Source organism: Eleutherodactylus coqui, chromosome 1 (genome assembly GCF_035609145.1).
Source record: "Eleutherodactylus coqui strain aEleCoq1 chromosome 1, aEleCoq1.hap1, whole genome shotgun sequence".
NCBI lineage: Eukaryota > Metazoa > Chordata > Amphibia > Anura > Eleutherodactylidae > Eleutherodactylus > Eleutherodactylus coqui.
Window position 1 is genome coordinate 227285 of NC_089837.1, and position 27410 is coordinate 254694.

Below are 27410 nucleotides of genomic sequence, written 5' to 3' on the forward strand. Positions count from 1 at the left end.
TTGAGTAGTCACTGAAAGGCCCCAGGAGGGGAATTAAGTAATCACTGGGTGGGACCCCTAAAACGTAACCTTTATTGATTTATTTAATGATTTAAAGGTCCTATATTTGGGACCAACACGAAAAGACCACAAACAAATATACTTCTCCATTTAGGCTACAAGCCAGTATTGAAGAAATGTCCAAAAATCCACAATGGAGCCGCCCTGGGCAGAGCGGTCCTGTGTATTTAGGCTAGTATTAGAGTGATAAACTTGTGTCAGTTTAAGTCCCTATAGAGCGTGACCAGACCAATACCCATCAGTGATCGCTCTCTATCTATGATGCTGCGATAGAAATATGCCGGTTGCCACATAGATATTGATATTCAGGTAAAGTTGTGTATACTCTTAGCACCACGGCTGTTGTACACGTAGCTCTGTTCTGTGAATACATCGTTTCATATAACAAGTTCTACGCGTTTCGTCATGTATGACTCATCAGGAACCAAAATTGGTTTCAGAAACAGAACTGGTCATGAGAAATGGACATCAAAAATGGCTCAATATAGCCTATGAAATGCCCACACGGAGCGAACCTCTACTGCTCTGTACTATGGCTAGCTATCTAGGTATAGGTGGGGTTAATCTCTGATAGTTGCCCCAGGTGCTAAAGTAGCTACCAACCTAAACTGTAGCTATCATTTTTGAAGTGCGGTTAAATCGTTCCACTAGGGCCGCCTTCCCTGTGATTGTACTAAGGAAATGGTGTATAGTGTAGGATTTACAAAGGTGCTTCACGGTGTTATTTATAAATTCTCTGCCTCGGTCCGACTGTCATTTTTAAGGTACACAATGATGATTTTCAAATATGATCACACTTCATTCACTTTTTTAGTCAGTAATTTTCATTGTTAACACACATTACATATCAAGAAACAAAAGTGAACCTTTGATTGCTTTTAATCTCTTGGAGCCAGTTTAGAATTGTAGTTCCAGGACTAGGAGGAGCTTGCAGGGCATTATACAGTATAAAGGTGGGTAGAGGTTTTCATAACTCATACATAAAAGCTGATTATATATTTGAATTAATTTAATGATTTTCATAGATTCATAGAATGGTAGATTTGGGAGGGACCTCCAGGGTCATCGGGTCCAACCACCTGCTTAATGCAGGATTCACTAAATCATCCCAGACATGTCTGTTCAGCCTCTGTTTGAAGATTTGCATTGAAGGAGAATTCCCCACCTCCTGTGCCAACCTGTTCCACTCATTGATCACCTCACTGTCTAATATCTATTCTGTGTCTCCTCCCTTTCAGTTTTATCCCATTGCTTCTAGTCTTTCCTTGTGCAGATGAGAATAGGGCTGATCCCTCTGCACTGTGACAACCCTTCAGATATTTGTAGACAGCTATTAAGCCTCCTCTCAGCCTTCTTTTTGGCAAGCTACACATTCCCAGATCCTTTAATCGTTCGTCATAGAGCATGAACTGCAGACCGTTCCCCATCAAATATCAGCTCAAAGGCTTTTGTAATGCTAGCTCCTTTTTTGTCTAGTAAACTGATGCACCAGGCATATTTTGATCACGGGTCTATGACTAATGTGAGCGCTACTTTTTTGTATAAAGCATTTATTGGTCATTGCAATTTTGGAGCCATCATTTAGTGCTCTGAATTGTTCTCTCTTGTAGGACATGATGTTATTTTCATTGTAACAATTAGGTTTTCTTCTTATACGATTATTAAATAAAACTAGTTTAAAAGAAAATTAATGAGTTTCAGCTCTAGAGGATATATACTCCAGCAAGGCTAAAAGTACATTAAAGGATGCGTAATATTCAAAGAGCCATCTTTTTGTATTCATTATGTAACTAGTTTCCAGTACAAGTTTGCTAGTGTTACCTTGTTTAGTTATTCCCTTCTATCTGAAACTTTCTAGACTCCTCATCAGATGGGTCATGTGATCTCATTCTGACATGCTCAGTTTACTTGGCTTTATGTGCTCTCCAGTAGTCAGTTTCTCAGTTCCATAATTTATGGATTCTACTATACAAGATCTTTAGAGGAGATATAGAAACCTCTATCACAGTTTTTGATGATGAATATAGGCTACTATCACACAGTGATAATGGAGGAGATGATAGTGTACAGCCCAAGAGGCTGAACTAATTGTTTATGGCTTCTTTAGGTGCAGATACCGAGTAACCTCCTGCAAGCAGAGATGGTACAGCTCTAACTGCTCATGTGATATTGTGCTGATGCATAATAGAATTGATAGCACATAACTGTAAAAGAGACAGGAGAACAAATCTCAAGATGATACCTGATAAGCATCAAACATGAGGCTGAACTGCAGCGAAGTGACTGCAATATACATAGGAGACCTCCAGAGTGTGACAGGCAATCAGGTTAGGGGTGCAGGGATGGAAAAATTTATTTTTACCGGAATGGCCCTTTAAATGGTTGCCTCAGAAATGTGAGAAACCTCCCAATGGCAGCTGGCCAGAAATACCGATTACAAGGTCAAAGGTGGTTGTATTTATTCAGCTCACTGCCGTCTGTCTTCTGGGTATCTCACATGGGCATGTCTCTTTTGATTCCTTAATTTTTTTTTAATGCTCTACTTTTATTTTATTAACCTCTCATTCTAAGCAAAATTCACTGCATTCCTGTTTTGAAAACATTTTGTTTTGAAAAGATTTCCTTATCAGATGATTGCATTTTTAGTTAAAACATTTTCGACACTCTGAAAAGTAAGTTTCCCATTAATTCCCCATTTTTGTTATGGACAAGATTTGATTTCAGAGTAAAATATTTCCCGTGTTCTAGCTAAGAAAATGGCCTCTCCTCTGAAAGAGTTCTTTGATATTCACCAAGATTTGATTTAACACTATAATTCTCCACCGTGTGAATTCTCACGTGTGTAACTAGACTTGATTTTAGAGAAAACCGTTTCCCACAATCTGAACATGAATATGGTTTCTCTCCGGTGTGAATTCTCTGATGCGCAACAAGACTTGATTTTAGAGTAAAACATTTCCCACATTCTGAACATGAATATGGCTTCTCTCCTGTGTGAGTTCTCTGATGTCTAACAAGACTTGATTTCACAGTAAACCACTTCCCACATTCTGAACATGAATAGAATTTCTCTCCTGTGTGAATTTTCTCATGTGCAACAAGATTTGACCTAAGAGAAAAACATTTTCCACATTCTGAACATGAAAATGGCTTGGCCCCTGTGTGTAGTCTCTGATGTCTAGCAAGACTTGATTTTATAGAAAACCATTTTCCACATTCTGAACATGAATATGGCTTCCCCCCTGTATGACTGCTTTGATGTGCAATAAGAGTGGCTTTGAGAGTAAAACATTTGCCACATTCTGAACAGCAAAATGGCTTCTCCCCTGTGTGAGCTCCTTGTTGTTCATCATCAGTAGTGTGATTTTTTTCTTCTTTAACAGTCTGTGATGATGCAGCAGCTAGAACCTGTTTAAAAGGATCAGATGATAGATCGTTGCTGTGAAGGGCTGCGCGTATATCTGGGATAATGAAATGCTCTTCATATATATCTTGTGTGATACCACAATCAATTGCTGAAGATATCAGTGGACCTTCTGAGCAGGTCTTCCAGGTGCAGTCATCTGCCAAGAAGAAAACAGATTTTATTAACATTTCTCTATAACAATGTCAATACATAATACAAGCCACCTAGAAAAACTGACCCGGCTAAACCCAGCAATCGTCCAACTCACAGCATGTCTTGACTCTTGCCAGACTCTATTTCAGAAATGCTAATTATCTTCCTGCAGGTCCAATCTCTGGCCCCAGTGTTCAACAATTTTATAAATAAATTTAGATGAGGGAATTCATGGGGAAACTGATCAAATTTGCAGGCGAAACAATGCTAGGAAGGATGGCCAACACTGAAGAAAAGAGAAAGGATTCAAAAAAAATCTGTACAATCGTGCACAGTGGGCAGCAACTAACAGAATGGTATTTAACAAGGAGAAATACAAAGTTCTACATCTGGGCAAGAAACAAAAGAAACAAAAAAAGCACACACTAAATTTAGGAATTGGGCTAAGCAGCACATGTGAAAAAGACTTGGGTATACCAATAGATCACAGACTGAACATGAGTCAACAATGTGATGCAGCAGCCAAAAAGGCAAACACAATTCTGGGATAAATTAAGAGAAGCATAGAGTCTAGATCACGTGAGGTCATTATCCTCCTCTACTCCTCCTTAGTCAGACCTCATCTGGAATACTGTGTCCAGTTCTGGGCACCCCCCTTTAAAAAAGACAGACAAACGGGAGCAAGTTCAGAGAAGAGTTACCAAGATGGTGAGCGGTCTGCAAATCATGTCCTATGAAGAACGGTTAAAGGATCTGGGAATGTTTAGCAGAAGAGAAGGCTGAGAGGAGACTTAATAGCGGTCTACAAATATCTGAAGGGCTGTCAGTGCAGAGGGATCAGCCCTATTCTCATCTGTACAAGGAAAGACTAGAAGCTATGGGATGAAACTGACAGGGAGGAGACACAGATTAGAGATTAGACAGTGAGGGGGATCAATGTGTGGGAACAGGTTGGCACAGGAGGTGGGGAGTTCTCTTTCAATGGAAGTCTTCAGAGGCTGGACAGACATTGTCTGGATGATTTAGTGATCCTGCAGGACCAGATGACCCTGTATGTCTTGATGACCCTTCCAACTCTACCATTTTATGATCTATGTATTGCATTCAATTACTAAAGGGGTAGCATCAGAATTCACTTTTATCATCTATTCATAGTAATAAAATGTTTGATCGGTGGGAGTTTCACTGCAGAGAACTCCACTATCCCAATAATGGAGGTCTTGTTTCCCTCTCACAGCAAGCTTATTGCACCCACAGCAGTGAAGTGGAGATTGAATGGAGTGCTGGCTGAGCATGGGCAGTGCTAATCCTTTTATCTTCAATGGCACTGCTAGATATAGCCAAGCACTTGTACTCTACTATTTCCATCAGGCTCACTGAAAAGAATTGAGCTGTGCCGCAAATCCTTGACTACAGTTTCATTAAATCTGACCTCACTGCAGGTGGGGACAGCAAGCCCACAGGCATGTGAACCGCTGAGACTCCCACCGATTAGAATTTTCTCACCCATCCCATGGCTAGGTGATATAAATTAATTCAGATGCAACCTCTTTAACTGACCAATATACTGGTTGTAAAACAATGCCACAATCTAACTATAGCCCACACAGCAGGACCTGATAGATCATGATCCTAAGCCATCTGCTTGTTCTCTTGAGGTTTTACACACCCTGTTTCAGTGTATCCGTCACCACTCTTTTATATGCTCAGTGGATAAACCTGTGAGTCAGTGTGATTAGGTGCTGTCTAGAGATGAGCGAACGTACTTGGTAAGGCCGATTTCGCAATCGAGCACCGCGATTTTCGAGTACTTCACTACTCGGGTGAAAAGTACTCGGGGGCGCTGTGGGTGAGCGGGGGGTTGCAGAGGGGAGTTGGGGGGGGAGAGCTCCCACCTGTTCCGCGCTGCTACCCCCCGCTCCACCACGCCACGCCCCGCCCCACAGCGCCCCCGAGTACTTTTCACCCGAGTAGTGAAGTACTCGAAAATCACGGTGCTCGATTGCGAAATCGGCCTTACCGAGTATGTTCGCTCATCTCTAGTGCTGTCCATCTCACATACTCACAGACCACCGCCTACTCCTAATTTGTCAAAGGCTGATTTTATTTAGAGCAGTATTTAGAAAGTGATCAAAAAAATCATATGGATCATCAAATGGTACAATTAAAATGTACTTGTTCTGCAAGGAAAAAAAAACCCTCACAGCACCGTTAATGGTAAAAAAATGAAAGAAAAATAAAATTTGTACTGACCCGCAAGAGTAACTTAACATATTATTTATGCCGCACGGTAAATAGTGTAAAGACACGCCAGAACTGCAGATTTTGTTAATCTTGCCCCTAGAACAAAAATGTAATAACACGTAATTAAAATGCCATATGCTCCAAAAAACAAGCTTTCAGGGGGATCCATCAATAGAAAAATACAATGTGATGAACCTCAGAATGCAGAGGAATCACAGTGACAGAAAGGTCCTCACCGCAATTAAATATTCACTGAAGAGAACCAAATTATTGGCTTTGTTTAATTTGTCTTTTAATAAAACATAACTTTTCTTAGTAATTCTTATTTAAAATTGCCTCACCACTATACCATCACATACAAAGACTAAACATAACCGAATGTAACACTGTCCTGGCCCGTGGTACCACGAAATCAGTTTATATCTAGGGTACTTGTACATGTACGTCCATACGGGGGCGCTCAAGGTTGAGCTTAGGGGGAGATTTATTCTGATAGTTAGCCAATTGTCGACAAATATGTGCCGGATGATCTGTTGGTATATTATAGCCGTATGGCCTCTCGACCGTTCCCAGTATCAGTACATTAGGCCTTTTGGAGTATCCCCAGGTTCGTACTCAAGGATACGTTACTTCAATACGCTGGACTTATTTCCCTTTTTCCTTCAAAAAGTCCTTGCCGATTGTACCTCTGTACTGACCCCAGAATGTGGCGAAACAGACAACAAAAAAAAGGGATAAACTTCCTATCGCAGGAATTGTGCCGACCCGAGAATGATGTCATCATAATATTTATGCTGCACGCTATGAAAAAACAAATGGGGAGAATTTTTCTCTATTTGTCACTGAAAGTGCCTGAAACTAAAATATAACCTTTATTAATATTAATGATAAAAAACAATACTGCTAAGGCAGGATGGTTCCGACCTAAACGGACACAAAATGACAGACAACCATACAAAACAACCACAAAATTAATTGCCTATGGGGTTAGCGCAATTTGCTTAAGTAATTAGAATGACTCAAATACAGAATTTTAATATATTATTTAAATTGATAATGATAAGAGGGGCTACCAGATAAGGTGGTGACCGTAGCGGGCCGTTATCAGGTATACAAGGGACCAGAAAGTGGTAGCGCCTACTGAGATAACTCCATGTTGTTATGCATTAATAAGAACATGCCTATTGATGGAAAGACACTGTTCCAAAACAACTAGAGAGCGTCACTCATAAAACCCTAAGTGGTGGATAATGACAATTAGATCATCCACACTAGACAAATATTATACTAGTACACTCGCTTATGGGAGCACTGTACTGAGTCCGTAACCTTATTTGTTACTAGACTTATTCACTTCCCCATAGGGTCATCGATCTGACAAGACCCAGTTCTTAAATTAGGTCAAAGTCTGTATCATCGGAAACAGGCTGGAAGGCTGGACTTGTAATGACAATTAAGTCAGGAGAAGTCCAAGCTACTTATAAAATATGTCAATTCGCAAAATTGCGAATTTGATGAACATATAAATAGTTAGCTGAAATCCAATGTGGACCAGGGCGAACAAGATCGTCCGTAATCGTCTAATCGTCAACGCGTTTCCGCAGCGCAAGACAGATTATTTGGCGCGCTGCTTCATCAGGACGAAAATAAGACTGAATGATGCCCAAAAATTGTGCGATGCCAATCAACTGCACACAATTTTTGTTGCAATGGGTTCGAATAGCAAACAGCAGTTGCACAAAAATTGCGCGTAAGAACTGGTTTTTTAATGCGCCAATGTAAGAAGGCTGGTAGATTAATTGCACATTATATAAAAGCAAATAGAATGGTTTTTAGTGTAGTGTAATTAATAACACTGCTTTACACTAAACAGACGACTGTGGAGGCTGATTTACACAAACAGATTGATTTGCGATTATAATGCAATCAATCTTGTTGCCTTACACTAGACAGTCGACTGTAAAGGCAACCCGATTGGTTTGCAAATAGTGCAATTGACCATGCTGTTTTATAATGAACAGACAGCTGACATAGCAATCCTTATGTTAGATAGGTCCATTAATTGAACACTATTCAACAAACACAGGTGCTAGTGATTAAACAGTCTGAACACCTGATACTTGGCGTTTATTGTCCCAGACTGACAAAAGAGCCAGGGAGGTCAATTAGAAATTGTGGTGATACATTTTCTAACCTGGCTAAAGTACAATACGGTCCTAGATGGTGACCGCTATCTAAACTACACTACCAGCCCCTGTGAGGCATTATTTCAAACTGACAGACCGGAGCATTTTTCTCAATCCCACCCCCCACAATATATACCCCAAACCCATGCAATTAAAAAAATACAACTTGTCCTGCAAACAGCATGCCTCATACAGTTATGTCAGCGGAAGTTAGATTAGATCCACCAGTAATCTTTTTTTGGGAAGTTTCCTTGACAGCACCAGCTGAGATGATCCTCCCCTGATAGGACGGGGAACACACAGAGGTTTAAAGCTTCCCCTACCTTCCTCAGTAATTATAACGAACCAATAGGAGGTAGGAGGCCAACGAAAACTATTCTTTATTAGCTATGAAAAATGTAAACCAAATACTGGTGGGGGAGGGGCATATATAGGTGCTGTCATGGAGACTTCCCAAAAAAAGGATTACCGGTAAATCTAATCTAACTTTCCCCATCGTCTCCACGACTGCACCAGCTGAGACATACCAGCAAAACAAAAAATTTAGGGCAGGAGTACCGCGAACAGGACCATCCGTCCAAAGGCTAAGTCTTCATCTGCCCGAACATCCAATATATATATATATATATATATATATATATATATATATATATATATATATATATATATATATATATATATATATATATATATATATATATATATATATATATATATATATATATATAAATTATAGGTTGGATGTTCGGGCAGATATATATATATATATATATATATATATATATATATATATATATATATATATATATATATATATATATAAAGACGAAAGCCCTCACTGACTCGCCAAACGTTCTCCAACTTTCCGAAGTCGTACAAACATGAATTTTGGCACAAGCATAGATTATCTCCAAAATAGGAAAAGTAATTGGGTCCCAACTCGATTATTCAATTTTAGCGCAAAAGAATTAGCGCTGAAATTTAACGTGCGGAATCTAAATCTCTCACTTCCCAATGTCATAGAAACATGAAATTTGGCAAGAGCATTGATTATGTCATAAATAGGAAAAGCTTATGGGTCCCAACTCGATTATTCAATTCTATGCGCAAAAGAATTAGCGTCCAAATTTTACGTACGGAATGTATTTTTCTCACTTTCCAGTGTCATAGAAACGTGAAATTTGGCACGAGCATTGATTATGTCATAAATAGGAAAAGCTAATGGGTCCCAACTCGATTATTCAATTCTAAGCGCAAAAGAACTAGCGTCCAAATTTTACGTATGGAATCTAATTCTCTCACTTCCCGATGTCATAGAAACTTGAAATTTGGCACGGGGATTGATTATGTCATAAATAGGAAAAGTTAATGGGTCCCGGCTCGATTATTCAATTCTAAGTGCGAAAGAATTAGCGTCCAAATTTTACATATGGAATCTAAATCTCTCACTTCCTGATGTCATTTTATATAAAGGAAACGTCGCATGGTTACCTCCCGTGGTGTTTCCTGGGTAACGCAGAGAACTATGCAAAATGGTGAACATATGTTTTTCCTCAGTATCTCTAAAGTAACCACAACTTCATAAGATTTTCCGTGTGAACACCAGATCAACACCAGTACCAAATTAACTCGGGCGATGCCGGGTATATCAGCTAGTGTTTAATAAAGGCATGTGGTCTTTTCCACACTGCGGCCCTGCACATTTAGTCAATGGATGCAGTGGCCGGCTCTGCCCAAGGAGCAGACTTTCCCCTTGTGGGGTGGGCTCTGAGCCCCTCTGGGACTGGTTTGTTAAGAGCTTCATAAGCCTCCGTGATGGCTGAACAGATCCACCTAGAAATAGAACTCTTGGCTGCTTTTTTACCTTTGTTACCCCCAAGGAACTGAAGAAATAAATTCTTATCTTTCCTCCACTGTTCCGTGGCATTGATATACTGCAAAACAGCCCTTCTAACATCCAGGTAATGGAAGTATTGCTCCTTATTTTTTGGATTAGCGCAGAATGAAAGGACTACTATATCCTGGGATCTGTGAAAATAAGATACCACCTTTTGTAAGAAAGAGGTGTCTAATCTGAATGCGACCTTATTTCCCGTGTCTCTGCAAAAAGGTTTTCGGACTGACAAAGCCTGGAGCTTACTAACTGTATGAGCTGTAGTGATAGCTACCTGAAAGATGGTTTCAAGAGTTAAATACCTAATAGATATAGTGTGATAGACATGATAATTAGTTAGCGTAAAATGTCTATTGATTTGTAATGAACTAGATGTATTACGCAGCTGTAGTGACTAACTCTTAGAGACTAATGGTTGCATAATTTTATTATAGTAATTGCTGGACAATGGCATGGTGAAAGATGTGTGTGTGGTATAATGTTGACTTGGCACAAAGTTCCACAAGCAGCCTCCTAAAGAGTTAAGTCACATTCCAATACTGAAGAAGAGTATCAAGCCCCTCACCCACCCTCCAACTTCTCCAACAAAGGAAATTCTTTCAGCTTGACCGCATGTTGATAAGACAAAGTCCACATTATACTGGACTTGAGAGAAGGTGGGCAAGGAGGCTGGGAATTCTATATGATCCAGCGAATAAGAATATGTATATGTTACTGATGTAATCTGTTGCACGCCCATAAAGGGCAGGTATCATGTGTTTCAATAAAGTTAGGGCTCTGAAGACCATAACGCAGAGCTGGTTAGGATTCAAGGCTGATGACTTGTGTCTGACTGCTTCATTATGTGTGCACACTATACAATTTGGAAGCTACAGAATACCCTGAAGCCTGCTGGAGGAAAATATTATCCAGAACAATAGAAGCTATAGGTTCAAAGAGAGGCCCTGACATTGCTGAAAGAACCCAGTTTAGGTTCCAAGGAGGAACTAGATTAGGGACTCTAGGTCTTAGTCTATCCGCCACTTTTAAAAACCTAGCAACTCAACTCACCTCTGATAACCTAGTATCATAGAAAATAGAGCAGCCACCTTTACCCTTCGTGTGCTGGGCAAGAGACCCAAATCCAACCCTTCTTGTAAGAACTGTAAGATTACCACCGAATCTGGAGATGAACAATGCAGATGTTGATTCTCACACCAGGAAGAAAATTTCTTCCAGATCATTAAATAAATGTTATTATTTGTATCCTTTCTGCTAGATAACAATGTATCCTCTACCTTGGATGAAAAACCCTTGCTTAACAGGATGGATCTTTCAGCAGCCAAGCCAAAAGTTGCAGACCTCCTACCCCCTGGTGGCTCAGGGGACCTTTTGTCAGGAGATCCTTGCGGGATGGTAGAAGTATAAGATTGCTGATGCTTAGACTTCTTAGTAGGCAGAACCAACTCCTTTTGGGCCTAATAGGCACTGTCAAAATTAGAGTGCATTGTTCGTGCCTGAATTTTTGTAATATCTTGGGGATTAAGGGAATTGGAGGAAAGGCATAAACCAGTCCCTGACCCAATGCTGTACCAGCGCATCTATGCCGGCTGGATGGTCTTCCGGCCTGAGGGAAAATGTTTTCACCTTCTGATTTTTTCCTGGTGGCAAACAGATCTATCTGGGGAACCCTCCACTTGAACACTATATCCCGGAAGGTCACATGTGAAGGTGATCATTCTCCCAGAACCAAAACATCGGCGACTAAGAAATCCGCCGTAATGTTTTGAGCACCCCTTAAGTGGGCCACTGTCACTAACCGAACATGATGTTCTGCCCAGTGAAAAATTCTTTGCAGCGATGCATACCTGGTCCCCCCCGATGTCGCAAATATGCCACTGCCGCGACATTGTCCGATAGAATCTTTACATTTTTTCCTTCCATTAGACGCTGGGATTTCTGAAGGGTCTTCCAGATTGCATATAGTTCCCTGAAATTGGACGATTGCCTCCTGATTTCTTGCGACCAGGTTCCCTGGAAGTATGTATCATTTACCTGGGACCCCTAACCCTGAGCGCTGGCATTCTTTGTGATCGAAACCACCAGGTTTTGGAATCAATCTACGCCCCTTGCTAAGTTGAGCTCTGATAACCACCAGCAGAGTGAACTTTTCAACATGCTTGCGATCACCACTTTTTTGTCCCAATAGGTCTGTTTTCTGTCCCAAATGGACAGCACAAACCTCTGCAGCGTTCTTGAATGATGCTGCGCCCAGGCCACTGCCAGAATACAAGCGGTTAGCTTCCCTAAGAGTGACATGGCAGCCCTGATAGTACAACATCTCGGACCTAGAAATTGACAGACTTGCAGCGGAGATCCTGCTTCCGAACTAAGGGTGGAAACAAATGCCAATATATTAAGTCCAGCGTGATACCTAGGAACCTTTTCTGCTGGCTGGGTTCTGTGTCTGACTTCTTCCAATTTATTAGCCCTAGATGTTGTCGCAGTTGAATGGTAATGGCGACATGGGAAAGTAGATTTCTGGTGTCAGCTACTAGGAGGTTACCATCCAAATATAGAATGATCGTAATCAAGCTTTCTCATAGGATAGCCACTAATTCCACCATCGCCTTTGTGAAAACCCATGGAGCCGAAGATATCCCGAAGAGAAGGCACCTGTATTGGAAGTGCCTTAACCTTCCTCCCATAAAGACCATGAACCTGAGACAACTCTGAGTTTCAGAGTGAATGGAAATATGAAAATTTCAGGTATATAGTCGCCATGAAGGCATCCCTCCTGATCAACCTCACTGCCGAGCTCACATTCTGCATTCTGAATCTTCTGTATTTGATGAATCTGTTCAGAGGCTTCAGATTCGCAATTAATCGTGATTCCCTATTTGGTTTCTTTATAAGAAAAAGGCAGGAATAGTGACCTATCTTTTGCTGATCAAGGGGTACTATAGACCTGAGCCTTATTAAATTCCCGATTCCGTGATTTAGAAGGGACATCTGTAAAGGAGGACCTGTAGTGATCTGAAAAGACTGTGGTGGATGAGAAACCCACTCTATGTGGTATCCATCTTTCATAATTTTTGAGATCCAGTCATTTTCATATAACGGGGTCCAATTTTCTGAGAATGCCTGTAACCTCGTCCCCACAGGAATGGCATCATTGCCTGCATCCCTGGAAATCCAATTGATTGGGGTTAAAGAGAAAATGTTTCCCTTTTACTCCTTTCGGATAGTTCCATTGCCCCGTTTTACTTTTAGCCCTATATCTCTCTTGTTGCCTTGGGCCATGAAAAAAAGTTTTTTTTTCTTCTGGAAACCTCTCTTTCTTATCGGAAGCTTTCTCCCAAATTTTATCTAGGTCAGCCCCGAAGAGGAACTGACCATGGGGGGCCAGAGAGCATAACTTACCCTTAGAGACCATGTCCACCGACCATGTCTTTAAAAAGTGTACTTTCCTGCAGATCGTGCTGCAAACTTCACGGTTTCAGCAGTGTTCTGCCCAAAAAACTAGTCGCTATTTTAAAAATTGCCAACAATACCAAAATCTGTTACCGTGGAACCTTGCTCTGGATATGCATCTCCAACTGACTCAGCCAAGCTGCAGGGTTCTGGCTACACATGTAGCTGCAACACCAAGTCTAAGCAGACCTGAAGTCACCTCCCACATCTTTTTAAGAAGGCTTTCAGCCTTAAGATCCACCAAATCCTTTAAATGCATAGCATCCCCAAATGGAAGGAAAGTATGCTTAGCAACTTTGGCAACCTGTACGTTAGCTTTAGTAATGGAATCCCGCTCGGTACATAAATCATCAGTAATGGGATAGCGTCTCTTAATAGCCCTATAGCTGGACCCAAAATCATGTCTTTTCCACTGCTTCCTGATAATTTTTTGCCGCTCTCCCAAGCCCCCAAAGACGTTGTCCTGAATAGACTTAGGCTTTCTGAGTTCTTCCACACCAAGCATGCCTCTAATCGCCCAAATTAGCTCATCTATGCCCTCTTAACTAAATTAAAATTTCCTATATTCCTCTTCATCAGAGGAATCCATGGTTGCACCATCCTGTTTGACCTCCTCTGACAATCTGAAACTTTCCTCAGAGTCAGATTCTATCCCCTCTGCTACAAGGTCTCTTAGCCGCCCGAGTAGTAGGTTTAGAGAAGGAAGCCGCACATCATCCCTCAGCAGCATCTTAATATTCTCCATAAAGCCCACTGACTCCCTCTAAGCAGCTGGGCTATGCATATCTTGCACAGTAATTTGGAGTATTCATGCGGTTGTCTCCTCATGCAGGAAGCACATTTTTAAGCTTAGCCCTTGAGGATCCTGCTGTAAATTTGTCCACCTATTAAAATATAATACGGCACTTAATACCTGTGCATCCAGAAGACACTGAGTATGAGGTACCCCACGGGCTAATTACAACACCAGAGGTCGCTGCCTGTACAGGTGGTTCAGTAACTGGAGCAAGGTAGTGTTACAGGCTTACTTTGTCCAAACCTTTTTTCCTGAAATCTGTTGCAATCCAGAGGTTACAAGCACCACTTCAGTCTTCTCTCAGTTGCTTTTTGAATTTTCCACTATCCAGAGTCTCCCCTGCCCAGTCACCTGACGCCAACACGTCAATCACATGACCAAAACCCTGCCTGATGACACAATCCAGAAGTCAGCTGGGCCAGACACCATGCGCTACCAATCCCAGGACAGGAGGATGCAGCCCCCAGTGAATGGAAGGGGAGACCAAGTACAGCCCCACACTTAGCCCCTATTTCACTAGGGTCCGCGGTGGGAAGGAACCGGCCTGGGAGGGCTGCCCACATCCACAGCCTACCGAAGGGGACGTTTCCAGGAGGGGAGCGCTGCACTCTTCCCTGCTACTCCAATCCAGCTAAACCTTCCAGCTGGGAACCCTAGAGAGCTCCCAGCACCTCTCAGATAACCTTCCTCTAACAGGACAGGACAATACTGAGGAAGGTGGGGAAGGAGGCAGCTTTAAATCTCTTGGTGTGTTTCCTGTCCTACTAGGGGAAGATAATCTCAGCTGGTGCTGTCGTGGATATGATAGGGAAATTAAAACATTATGGTTCAAGGAATGCGACAATGAAAAAAAAAATGGAAAATTGGTAGAACCTTGTTCTTGGATGAATCGGCTCACACGGCTTTGCCTATTAAAAGATCATATGGAGTTATACAGGAGCTGCTGTAGGACCACCGCAGAGAAGGTCACATGACTACATCTTTTCTGGTCCTCGAGGCTGCAGAGAGGAGGATTAGGGAAAGAAGACTAGGAGAGCATGTAAACTTTGTGTTCTGCTATCGTCTGGGGTTATGCTGGGGGTCATTTTGGATTTTGACATCTGGTTGGGGAGGATTTTTGGTTTACAGAAGGTATCAATTTTCTTCGAAAAATTACAATCAAAATTGTAGAAACAAATTAGTAAAACATCAACTGGGACCAGAGCTAGTAAAATCAGTTGTGCTTAATAAGTAGAACAATTGTGGAATGTAAATCTGTATATATTATTGACAGGGGTCCCCGAAAAAAATCAATTTCAATATAAAAACGTGGGGAGAGCAGACAAACATAATACGAATAAATGTGGGGAAAGGAAAAGATAAAGTCAGCTAAAGATAGCGAAAAGGCCTCTTGTAGCTCCAGGATTTCCCAAAAATAACAGGAATACTGATAGGCTGACTAGTGCAGGGTGGGAGGATCTGAGGGGTTCCATAACCGCATAGTGGGGGAATATTACCAGGAAGCCCTGGTTTTAGTAAAAAGTTCCTCATGATCTGGGGGGATAGCAGCCAGGTCCAAATTGACAATAATCCAGGAAATTTGATTTTAACAAGCTCAATACTGACCAATGTGTTCCTCCAGGAGCGAGCAATAGCCATAAGGGCAGACAGGAAACACAATGGAATCCATCTAAATATATGGATATATTGGCTATCCGCCTGCCAAGCTGATATACGCAAGTTTAAATTTACCTGCTTTCCACAAGCAGGGTGGTGTCATCTGCATATCAAATGTTAAACGACCTCCAATACACAGATGAGTGCAAAAGGAAAGCAAATGCATGGGACTGCACCTCCACAGCAAGAAAACTAAAGTCATGACCGCGGTAGGCAACGGTACAGGGAACATAAGGGTTAACAACGAAGAAGTCGAGACGGTCCAAGATTTTATCATCCTTGGATCTAAAATTGATTGCAACGGGCAATCTGGACCCAAGATCAAGAGACGGATTACACTTGGTAGGAATGCAATGCAAGGAATGGAAAGGATCTGGAAAAGCAGGGATATTAGCATTGCAACAAAAACCAGACTGGTCAGTGCAATCGTCTTTCCCATAATCCCATATGGTTGTGAAAGCTGGACGTTCAGGGAAACAGACAGAAGGAAAACTGAGGAGTTTGAACTATGGTGCAGGAGTTGAATCCTACGGATACCTTGGACCGCCATGACAACGAACAAGGTAGTGTTAGATCACGTCAAACCGAAAATATCACTAGAGGCCAAAATCAAACAGCGGCTCTCTTTTTGGCCATGTGATGCGCAAACTTACTGGAAACAGGACTGATGTTCGGCAAGGTCAGTGAAAAGAGAAGATCAGGACGACAAAGAACAAGGCTAGGTACAATCAAGGCCACAACGAACATGTCTATCGCCGAACAGAAAGAAGCGGTGAAAGACAGAAACGGAGAACTACAAACCATAGAGTGACAAAAGGTCGGATGTGACTGAACAGATAATCATCATCAAATTTGTGGTGTTGAATATTCAATTATAAGCTTGCATCCAGAAATGTCAAAGTCTGGGGCAATTTCACAAGATATGCAATAAAGAGCCCTCATCCCACAAACAAAGAACTGATACCCCAGGGAATATACAAGACAATCAAGTACCAGCACATTAAAAGTTTGTAGCCAGCTTCCATAATTGACATGTCTTAGCGGTTGAGTTGGCCATTTTTTTTTTTAAAATCAATTTTTATTGAATTTCTTACAGAATTTTTTAAACAGAGATTGCATGTGATATGAGAATACGAGAGTAAATCGCAACCAAAATATTTATCATGACATATAGAGGTACTAATTTCAATCAATTGGTTACAGTGCTGTCTGTTGCGAGCTGTCTACCGTGGTCCAAAACAAACTGACCCCGAAGACATCCCGCATAATCACACGTATCAAATGAGGCTTAAACCAACAGAAAAGATTGTCAAAGATGAAACTTTATAAACTTAAGCCATCTACTTAGGGAAAAGGAACTAGAGAAGAGCAGAGCAAAGACACAGAGAGGTGGGGAGGGTCTGAGCAGTAGAGGGCTCAGGGGGTCAAGGGGGGTGGGGTGAGGGGATGGAGAGTTTTACCCTGGAGGTATGCACTAGCGTCCTCACCTGTCCCGAAGTCCGAATGCGCGCCACTATTCAGGCTGTGTTCAATGTCCCCTGTCCAACGTCCGAGGTCCCTTCAACAATCTTGTCCCTCTGTGGTCATAATCAGGTGGGTACCCTATCTTAGAGCTAGTGTCAGCTCGCGCCCGTGGCTCTGCTGGGTCAGGGCCTTTTGGAGCCTAAGAGCTTTGTCTCAGTGTTCTCCATCGGCTCCAGGTCTGAAGGCAGCTATCATGTGATCCTTTTGACCAACTCGAGAGCTCTTCTAAATCACAGAGGAGGTCTGTTTTTTCCTTCCATTGTACAACTGTGGGAGGGGATTTTTGTAACCAGTTTAGGGGGATTAGAGCTTTGGCTGTGTCCAAGAGGAAGGCGGTCAGCCTGTTTTTTAAAGGGTGGAAGTTAGAACTTGGTTTCCATAGGAAGACCATCTCTGCTGTTATGGTTAGGTTAGGGTGGATAGTTCTCAGAATTTTCTCCACTTTTTTCCAGTAGGGGGTGATAACTGGGCACTCCCACCATATATGGGAGTAAGAGCCCACTCCCGAGTCGCATCTCCAACATCTGTTGTGGGGTGCTAGTTTGTAATCATGAAGCCATTGTGGGGTTTTATACCACCGAACAAATAGCTTATAGTGGCTTTCTTGCATTAGTATGCATGGGGAAAGGCAATAGGCCATTTTCAGAATGAGTTTTACTTCAGTGGGTGAAATGGAAATTCCCAGATCCTTTTCCCATGAGCTAATAAATGCTGGTTTGGAGAGTGTCGGAGGGGCTATAAAATGTCTTCTCACGTTGGAGATTCTATGTAGCTTGGGAGTATTTGCGCTGAGAAGCTTCTCGAATTGGGTCATCGGGCGAGAGGATTTGTATTTTCTGAAACTCAGTGAGTGTTTTCTGGAGGTGTTTCTCTTGTAGGAAAGAGTGGTTCTGATTGGGTAAGAGTGTTTGTATTATTTCTGTGTGGGGTTTATGTGCTAGGGTTTGGAGGTCTCTAATTACCTTGTCGCGAGCTCCCTTCCATAAGCTGGCTACCCCTGTGTTATGTGGTAGGCCAAGTAGCTTACGTAGTGCTCTGAGTGGTGTCATCGGTGATGGTTTGGGGGCTAATGATTCGCTGAGTCTGTCCCAGGTCTCGCAAGGGCCTTTGAGCAAAGGGTTGAAGTTTTTTGCTCTGTAGAGACCTTTAGAGGGAAACCATAGATCCTCCACCAGGGAATTGCCATGTGTACCCTCAGCTAGAGATCGTAGCAATGGGTCGCCTGAGGGGGATGTTAAGTCCACCCACAAGTTGAGCTGTGCTGCTTTATAGAAACCCTGTATACAGGGCATTTCAATGCCCCCCTCGAATTTTTTATTAATCATCAGACTGTAGGCCAGCCTGGGTCTCTTTTGTCTCCACACGTACCCGGAGAAAGCAGAACGCAGGGCCTTGAAAAAGGATAAAGGTAGGTGTATTGGTAACATGCGCATTTTATATAAGACAATCGGGAGTACGTAAGATTTTATTACGTTTTTCCTCCCAAACCAGGATAGGGCCGGTAAATCGTAAGAACGGAGCAGGTCTTTGACTTGGGAGATTAAGAGTAAAAAATTGGAGGTAAAGATATTATCCACTTTTTTAGTTAATTTGATGCCCAAGTATTCTACTGTCGTATCTGACCAGGTAAAAGGAGAGCTGGCTCTTAATGAACTGCAACTTCTTCTCCTGATAGATACATTGAGGATGGTCGATTTAGTGAAGTTTATTTTAAAATTGGAGAAAGAGCCAAACTCATTCAGAATAGAAGTAAGTCTTGGGATTCCTCTCTCTGGATCCGTGACGACGAACATTATATCGTCCGCAAAAGCTGCGGAGGATAATATGTGCTTTCCAACCTTCCAGCCTTTAATAATTGTGTCTTGTCTCACCCACTGGAGGAGAGGTTCCATTGCAAGGATAAATAGGGCGGGGGATAAAGGGCAGCCCTGGCGGGTACAGTTGGCCATTTTGTCAATCCAAGACTGGTGTCAGAAACGCTATCTTTTCTCCTTAGGGAGAGCACCTAGAGTGAGGAGACTCAAAAGGCCATTCATACTCCTCTGGGTAATATGCAAATAAGGGAGATGGAATTCTACCTCCACAGTGCCACCTATTGGAAGGCAGCATTCCTTGAAGGAATGACGGCTTGAAAGAATGCTACCTTCCAATAGGTGGCACTGTGGAGGTTTTATTCCATCTCCCTTATTTTCAAGACTGGTAACTCCTCTCCCAGTTCCACCTCCCATTTATGCATATAGGACAGTTTACCTGTAGGCGAAATAAAATTAGAGTATAATTTGGTGATACTTCTAGACTCCCATGAGACTGGATTACTGATGCGTTTGAACATTAAACTGCGACTATTTTCTGTTAATGATAAAACCATATTTAATTTGTTGTAAGTGAAATATTTCCGAATCTGGAATTGACTGAAACTTTCGGAAATATTCAAACTGTCGAAACCCATCAGCAACCCACCACTCAAATCTAGTAGTATCCAAAGCCGGAGAAAAAGCAGGATTGCCAAAGTAGACTTGGGAAGATCCTTGGAGATCAAGCCATATCTTCTTGATAGTCTGTCCCACAATATCAAAGAAGAGGATAGGGCTGGGCAATATATATGTTGGTCTGTTCGTGGATCCACACCAAAGGGTTTGTTCAAGGGGTTGAGGGAGAACTGCACAAGATTTAATATTTACTCATGAAGGCGTACAATAGTGAGAAAGTATAAAGGGTAGTTTTGCCAGCTGAAGTTTAGAGACACCCAGGCGACCTGCATTATGGATCGCATATAATGTAGATTACTGGATGTGCCTAGGCACCGTAGACCAAATAAGGCCGCCTGCAGACGAGCGGGTCGGATCCGGCGGCGAGAATTCTCGCCGCGGGACCCGACCCGAGCGCCTGCAGAGACGAGCGCGTACTCACCCGCGCCCCCGGCTCTTTCATGTGCCGGCTGCCGGGCAGCCGGCGCATGCGCAGACCGGAGCCGGCGGCCGGGTGAGTGACGTTTCTGTGCGAGGCTCTGCGAGCCCCGCACAAAAATAGGACATGCCGCGGTTTGTTTGCCGCGTGAGATTTCGCACGGCCAAACCGCGGCCGTCTGCATAGGAGTGCGTATTGTAATGCACTCCTATGCAGGCTTTTAGTGGCGGAAATCCCGCGGGAAATCCAGCCGCGGGATTTCCGCCTGTGTGCAGGCGGCCTAAAGGCATTTCAAAGCTGTGGTAATAGGTAAAGTGCAAAATAAGCATAAGATTTTTGGAAGCAATGTAATTTTTGGAAGCAACGTAATTTTAACTGAATGGATCCTGCCCAACTAAGAGAGGTTATATGAAGACCAGGTCGTAAGGTCTTGCTCGGGAAAGGTCTTAATTTTGGGGACTGGACTTCGACCTGGTGTGAGGTCTCTACTTATACTGGAATCTGTAATTATTCTGGGATCAGATCCAGACTCTATATTTACTTTGAGGTCCGGGGTCTATAGTTCTTATAGGGTCTGCATGTGAATTAGCTGGCATGGTGGAGCCGTTCTGTCTTGGTAAGCTCAAGTCTCTGACTGTAGTATCCATTGTACTATCCGATAAAGAGGTTCTTAATCAAACGGCCCATCCTAACAGCAAAAGCGACATCACACTAAATCAGGGGATATTTTCATAATCTGGAATATATCCAACTGTTTGTGAGACAAGACCAATACATAGTATGTTAGGCTGAAGGGAGACAATGTCCATCCAGTTCAGCCTGCTTCCACCCCCCTTCTTGATCCAGAGGAAGGCAAAAAACCCCAAGAGGCAGAAGCCAGTTAGCCCATTTGGGGGAAAATTCCTCCCCGACTCCATAATGGCGGTCAGAATAATCCCTGGATCAACTTTTGACAGTTTCTACCTGAATGTAAGACCCGGAACAAGAACCCCGCTGGTCACCTAATGTCTAAATCCTGTAATATCCTTCTGCTCTAGAAAGACATCTAGTCCCTCAAACTCCTCTATGGATCCTGCCATCACCACGTCCTCAGGCAGAGAGTTCCACGGTCTCACTGCTCTTACAGTAAAGAACCCCCTTCTGTGTTGGTGATGGAACCTGCTTTCTTCTAGACGTAGCGGATGCTCTCTTGTTACCGTCGCAGTCCTGGGTATAAACAGATCATGGCAGAGATCCTTGTATCATCCCTTATGTATTTATACATAGTTATTTGGTCGCCCCTTAGCCGTCTTTATTCCAGGGTGAATAATCCCAGTTTTGGTGCCTCTCTGGGTATTCCAGTCCCCTCATTCCATGTATTAGTTTAGTTGCCCTTCTTTGGACCCCTCAAGCACTGCAACATCTTTCCTGAGCCCCGGAGTCCAGAACTGTACACAGTACTCCATGTGAGGCCTGACAAGTGCCTTATATAGTGGGAGGATAATGTTCTCGCCCCTGACCCCTATACCTTTTTTACTGCACCCCAAGACTTTATAAGCTTTTGCAGCAGCTGACTGGCATTGGTTGTTCCAGTTTAGTCTACAGCCCACTAGTACCCCAGGTCTTTTTCCTAGCAGTACCCCATTTAGTGTATATTGGTGACATCCGTTTCTCCTGCCCATGTGCAGAACCTTACATTTATCCACATTGAACTTCATTTACCATCCCCCCCCCCCCCCCCCCATCCCGAGCCCCCTCGGTCCGTTTGTAGCCGCACATTGTCCTCTCTTGCATTAGTTATCTTGTATAGTTTTGTATCATCTGCAAATATTGATATTTTGCTGTGCAGCCCCTCTATCAGGTCACTGATAAATATACTGAACAGAATGGGGCCTAGTACTCCATGCAAGTGAAATACTAGAGGGTGCCATAAATCTGTCTGCGAAGACTCTAAAGATGAAGGAGTCAGTAACAAATGTTCAGGGAAGGGGGCATTTCCCGCATGGGATCAATTTTCCACCATCTCTCTCTGCAGAATGCTGGGAAATTCTTTTTCTTAATTTCGAGTTTCATATCTTGAACAACCACTGATTGAAACAACTTTAGCAGAACGATCCTCAGATAAATGAGAGAGCTGAAACCCATGGCAGAGAAATCGGACGGCAATGCTTGTCCTTCATGCGTGCTATGAAGTGGTTAGTGGCGAGCTGGGGGCCTTCCCTTTAGTGCCCCATTGAGCAGCATACCCGACACTCAGAGCCATCCTCCCAGAATCTTCTGTTACGTCTTGGGTCCTGGATTCTGTTTGCACAGTAACTTCATAGGAGTCCAATAGAAACTTATAGTTCCTTAGTCTTAAAGCTGGTCACATTTTCCCTGCTCAGTTCTGACAGCAGATGAGGATAGTACAGGCCTCGCTCATGTAGAAGGACCTCATGACCACATGACATTAATTTTTACATCCATATTTTAAAACAACTGGCTAAAAAGAAGGTTTGACTTCTCTGCTTCACTGTGTGGTTTCTACTCACCTGGGCAGGGATCTGGGAGGATCTCCTCTTTACACTGCTCCGCACCACTCGCCTGTACCTCTTCAACTTTAGTCGTCTTCAGCTCTTCAACCTAATACAATCAGTGTGAAACAAATAATGCACAAGTCAGCAGACAATTGTATGAAGGGGGGATTCACACAGGCAGATATACATTGTGCTTAACGAGCGCCAATCGACAATGTAGCACAATTGCCGGCGCTTGATACTGCCATTTATATGAGGCATCCGATTGCTAGTACGGGGGATGATTAATCGTTATATTCACACAGGTCAATGGTTGAGGACGGACATTAAACTAATAAGTGACCTGTGTGAAAGGACCTCAAAATGTGATTGTTCTCAGTAAGAGAAACCAAGTAATCCTGCAGATATGAGACTTTTTAATGGCTAACAAAAATACAGGATATTCCAGCAGCTTCCGAACCAACGCAGGGCCCTGCTTCAGGCTTAAATTAAATATATCCAAAGAGGCATGTATGTAAACACACACACACACTAATTATGTGTGTGTGTGTGTGTGTGTGTGTGTGTGTGTGTGTGTGTGTGTGTGTGTGTGTGTGTATATACATATATATACACATATATATACACATATACATACACACATATATATATATACACACACACATACACACACTAATTATATATATATATATATTATGTATATTATATATATATATATATACACACACACACACAATATATATATATATATATATATATATATATATATATATATATATATACATATATATATATATATACACATACACACACACACACACACACACACACACACACACGTACATATATATACACACACATGCACACATATAGTTATGACATGGCGCAGACATAGATGTGAATACTACCACAGAAACACAAACATCTTTATATAGTCACTAATAAGGGAGTGAAGGTTTTATGCTCCCTGAATTAGTGTTGGGGGGTCACCAGACTACAGTGTTTTCTGTGCTGCGTCGGTTCGGATCTCGCTGTAACATCATGTATTTTCGTTAGCCATTAAAAAGTATCATATCTACAAGATGACTTGGTTTCTACAATCACATTTTGCTCTACTGGCGACACGATACCAAACTTTTTTTAAAGGACCGTGGAAGGTTTTACATGACGAGAAAAGTAAAAATGAATTTTACAGGTAATTGTATTTACAGGAGTTCGTCATGGCAGCACACAGGAGGTTATCGCCTGGCCCCCGAAGGGAGAGTAAGTGCAGAGAAGTTAGAAGGCCCCTTGGACACCCCCGCCAGCATCTCTCAATAACCGCCCCAGGCCGGAGGTTTCTACTTATTAAATAAATGATAAAATACCGCTGCTGTCACGATGGACTCCTGGAAACACAATTACCCGTAGGACTGATGCCATGTTTATGTGGGATGATTAGCGCGCAAAATTCGTTCAAACGAAAGAGAACGCAGGATAATCATTGCGTCTAAATGCCATCGGTGCCGTTTGTGTACTTTTCATTTGTCGCCGAGTTTCAACCAGCATAAACATCATCGCTGGTTCGCTGACTTCTCGCTGCGTCTAAACGCTGGAATGTGAAGCACTGAGCGAGGAGTGAGCTATACCAGCGATGATCTGCCTATCTAAACGTTCTGAACGAGTGCGAACATCTAGCGGTGACGTCACCCGGTCAAGCCGAATGTTTAGCCGACCGTCATCCCCTGTGAATGGGGCATATTTTTACTTTCCAGCTCATCCCTCAAGACTGCACACAGGAGCAGCATCAAATAAGTGGAGCTCAGCGACAGCGGACATCCGGACAAAGACCGAGTCCTGGATGGGGTTTAGTGCGAATGTTGCCTTCCACATCTCTTCTAACAAGGCATCAAATGCCGATACGCATCTGGTTAAATGGACTTGCATAGCAAGAGGAAGGAATAATTCCTTGACCAAGATGGAGAGGAAAGACATTTTCAGGCTTCAGAAATTATTTTGTATTTTAAATCCTTCTGACTGTTAGCCACAAGAAATCAAATTGCTAACAACCACTTGTCCGTTAGTGTGTGTGTGAGTGCTTTTCATGCTCCGCCCCTGATCACATGATGCCGACATCACAGGTCCTACAGCATAAAACATGCAGAGCCTGACAGCCTCCATGTGCTCACAGGACCTGTGATGATGTCAAAGTCATGTGATCAGTCATGTGTAGTTGGAGTCGGGGGGGGGGGGGGGGGTCACATGACAATGACATCACAGATCCTAAACCAGCACAAGCCGACAAAACACATGTAGTACAGCCGTGTGTGTGTCATGCGTATTCAGCAAAGCTGTGTGGGTGACGTGTGCAGGTAATGTAGCCGAGCTGTGTGTGTGCGCACATGTAGTAGAGCTGTGTATCTGTGATATGTGCCTGTATTCTTTATGTACGTAATGCTCAGTGCTAAAAGCCCGTTGATTTATTTGGGCCTTTCGAACCTGCGTTTTCCTCACACACATGAAAATCAACCAACCCAAAAGCGCAGCAAGTCCTGTTTTGTCACGTAATACACCCATTGTAAGCTATGCGTGTTTAGAATACACGGTACATTCGTATTTGCTGTGTATGGTGTATCCTGCAGTAAACATACACCCGTTTGTGAGTGAGCTCGAACACTAACTTCACATGGGCGTGCGCGATATGGGCCTTGAATTCCCCCACCCCACCCATATCACGCTCCCCACCATGTGAATTCCCCAAGGATACGAGACGCTTTCATGTCAAAACAACCTCACATCCCTTTGGGGAAGTAGTCAATCCTCCAGTCACTGCTGCCGCCGATAAAAAAAATGGCGCTGCGATTCGAGAGCACGCAGAATAACAGAACATGCTGCAATGTGTTTTCTGCAAGGGCGAATTTACATGGCCGTGGAAAAAAACGCAGCATGCTGTACTTTTGTGTGCGTTTACGCACCAGAGGTCCCCATAGAAGTCTATGGGAAGTGCGCACTCCACTGCACAATTGTGCTGGGAAAGAAAACACATCTATATGGGCATTTAAATCGTTGTGTGGTTGTGGCCCATGTGCAACAAACCCTGCGAGCGCAAAAAGTACAAAAAATAAGCTGAGTTCATGGTGCAAATACGTTGTGCTGCGGTGCGTCCAATAGCGCATGCGCTCGTGAAGCTGCAATAACACACAGTTTAGTGAAACACTTAACCCATTAAGGACCAAGCATTGTAAATTTACGGCGCTTGGTCCTGGGCTTTAAGGCTTCGTTCACACAAGCGACGCAGCGTCACTTTGAGAAAATTGCAGCGATCTTGCATCACTGGTCCGTGTGATATCGCTGCAGTTTCTCGTGGTGCTACTGCAACTTTGTAGCACCGCATGCAAGGATTTTTTTAGGGGAGTGGGGGGCTTAAAATATAAGTCCTACCCTGAAAATAAGCCATAGCTGAAGAAAAAAAAGAAGTATACATCACCTTTCCGCTGCAGCTTCTCCCCGGGTTCCTGGCACTGGTCATCTTCGTCTCTTCAACTCCCACCTGCTGGAAATGATTGGCTGACGCTTAGCCAATCAGAGCCAGCACTCGATGAGTGCCTGTGATTGGTTCACCCAGCGCTGGCTGTGATTGGCTAAGTCCATATAAGAAAGAGATCCGGCAGCACTTCAGGATGCAATGAAAAATCCAATGGTTGTTTATTTACCCATCACCCACAGACAGCGACGTTTCGGCTTGAATAAGCCTTCTTCATGCTAACAAAGTATGGTCTAAACAGGTCTTTTATAGCAGAGTGCATACATCCATAACCAATCACAGATCATCGCAATTTAGTTAATTAAAAACACCCCTTGGTTAACTTACATACTGGTGGTCTGCGTCTCCTCCACGCTACATACTGCCACATGTCTGCAGCGTCTGAATAAACCTCATGCGCATGTCAGAGAGTGTTCCCGGACGTATTATGCTACCGCGCATGCGCGGCGCCATTTTGTTGGAGCCCAAGGCACTAGAGCTCTCCCTTTGAGAGACTGTAGGTAAAATCCATCACTGCGCATGCGCGGCGCCATTTTGGAAGGAACCTCCATGCTAGGCCTTTCTTAGTAGGTATCACATGCAAGATATCGTGCCACGTACCTCTGGCAGCGTTTTTCTACACTAGAAGATGCTGGATATCTCCAACGGGAGATCTATATACAGTTCACATGTTAATATGTATAATGCACATATCCAATATATACATATACACATTACATGTTATATAGTGCATGTAAATAAGGGAACCAGTTAGGTCCATCTTTCCCAACAAATGTAATATAGTACTAGGTGTATTTATACATATTGGGATATGCCTCAAATGGGGTTAAAAAACCCTCTTATTCTTTGCATTATCCTTTCAAATGTACATGTTGGGATATCCATAATATAATTACACCCATATCTATAGAATATCCTAGAAATAGAACACAAGACGGTCCAATTTTCAAATGCACAAATTTTATTTAGACACATAGGTCTGCATATAATAGTCATATTTTAGCCGTCAGCAATTCTGCATTTGATGCATGACAACGGCAAGGGATGCGGGAGGAGCACAGTACCAACAGCTGTAAGAACCTGTGAAAGAAAAAACAAAAAAGGGGGGGGGGG

General features: G+C 42.8%; 1 protein-coding gene across 1 annotated transcript in view; it reads right to left on the minus strand.

Annotated features, from left to right (window-relative positions):
• Nucleotides 1-923: 923 nt before the first annotated feature.
• Nucleotides 924-27410, minus strand: part of LOC136617896 (zinc finger protein 432-like) — a 40286-nt gene continuing 13799 nt past the window's right edge. The window contains exons 3-4 of the mRNA XM_066594290.1: nucleotides 22790-22880; nucleotides 924-3623 (exon numbers count right to left, since the gene is read on the minus strand). Coding sequence (XP_066450387.1) covers nucleotides 2809-3623; nucleotides 22790-22880 — 906 coding nt within the window. The 3' untranslated portion in view covers nucleotides 924-2808. The remainder of the gene's footprint in view (nucleotides 3624-22789; nucleotides 22881-27410) is intronic.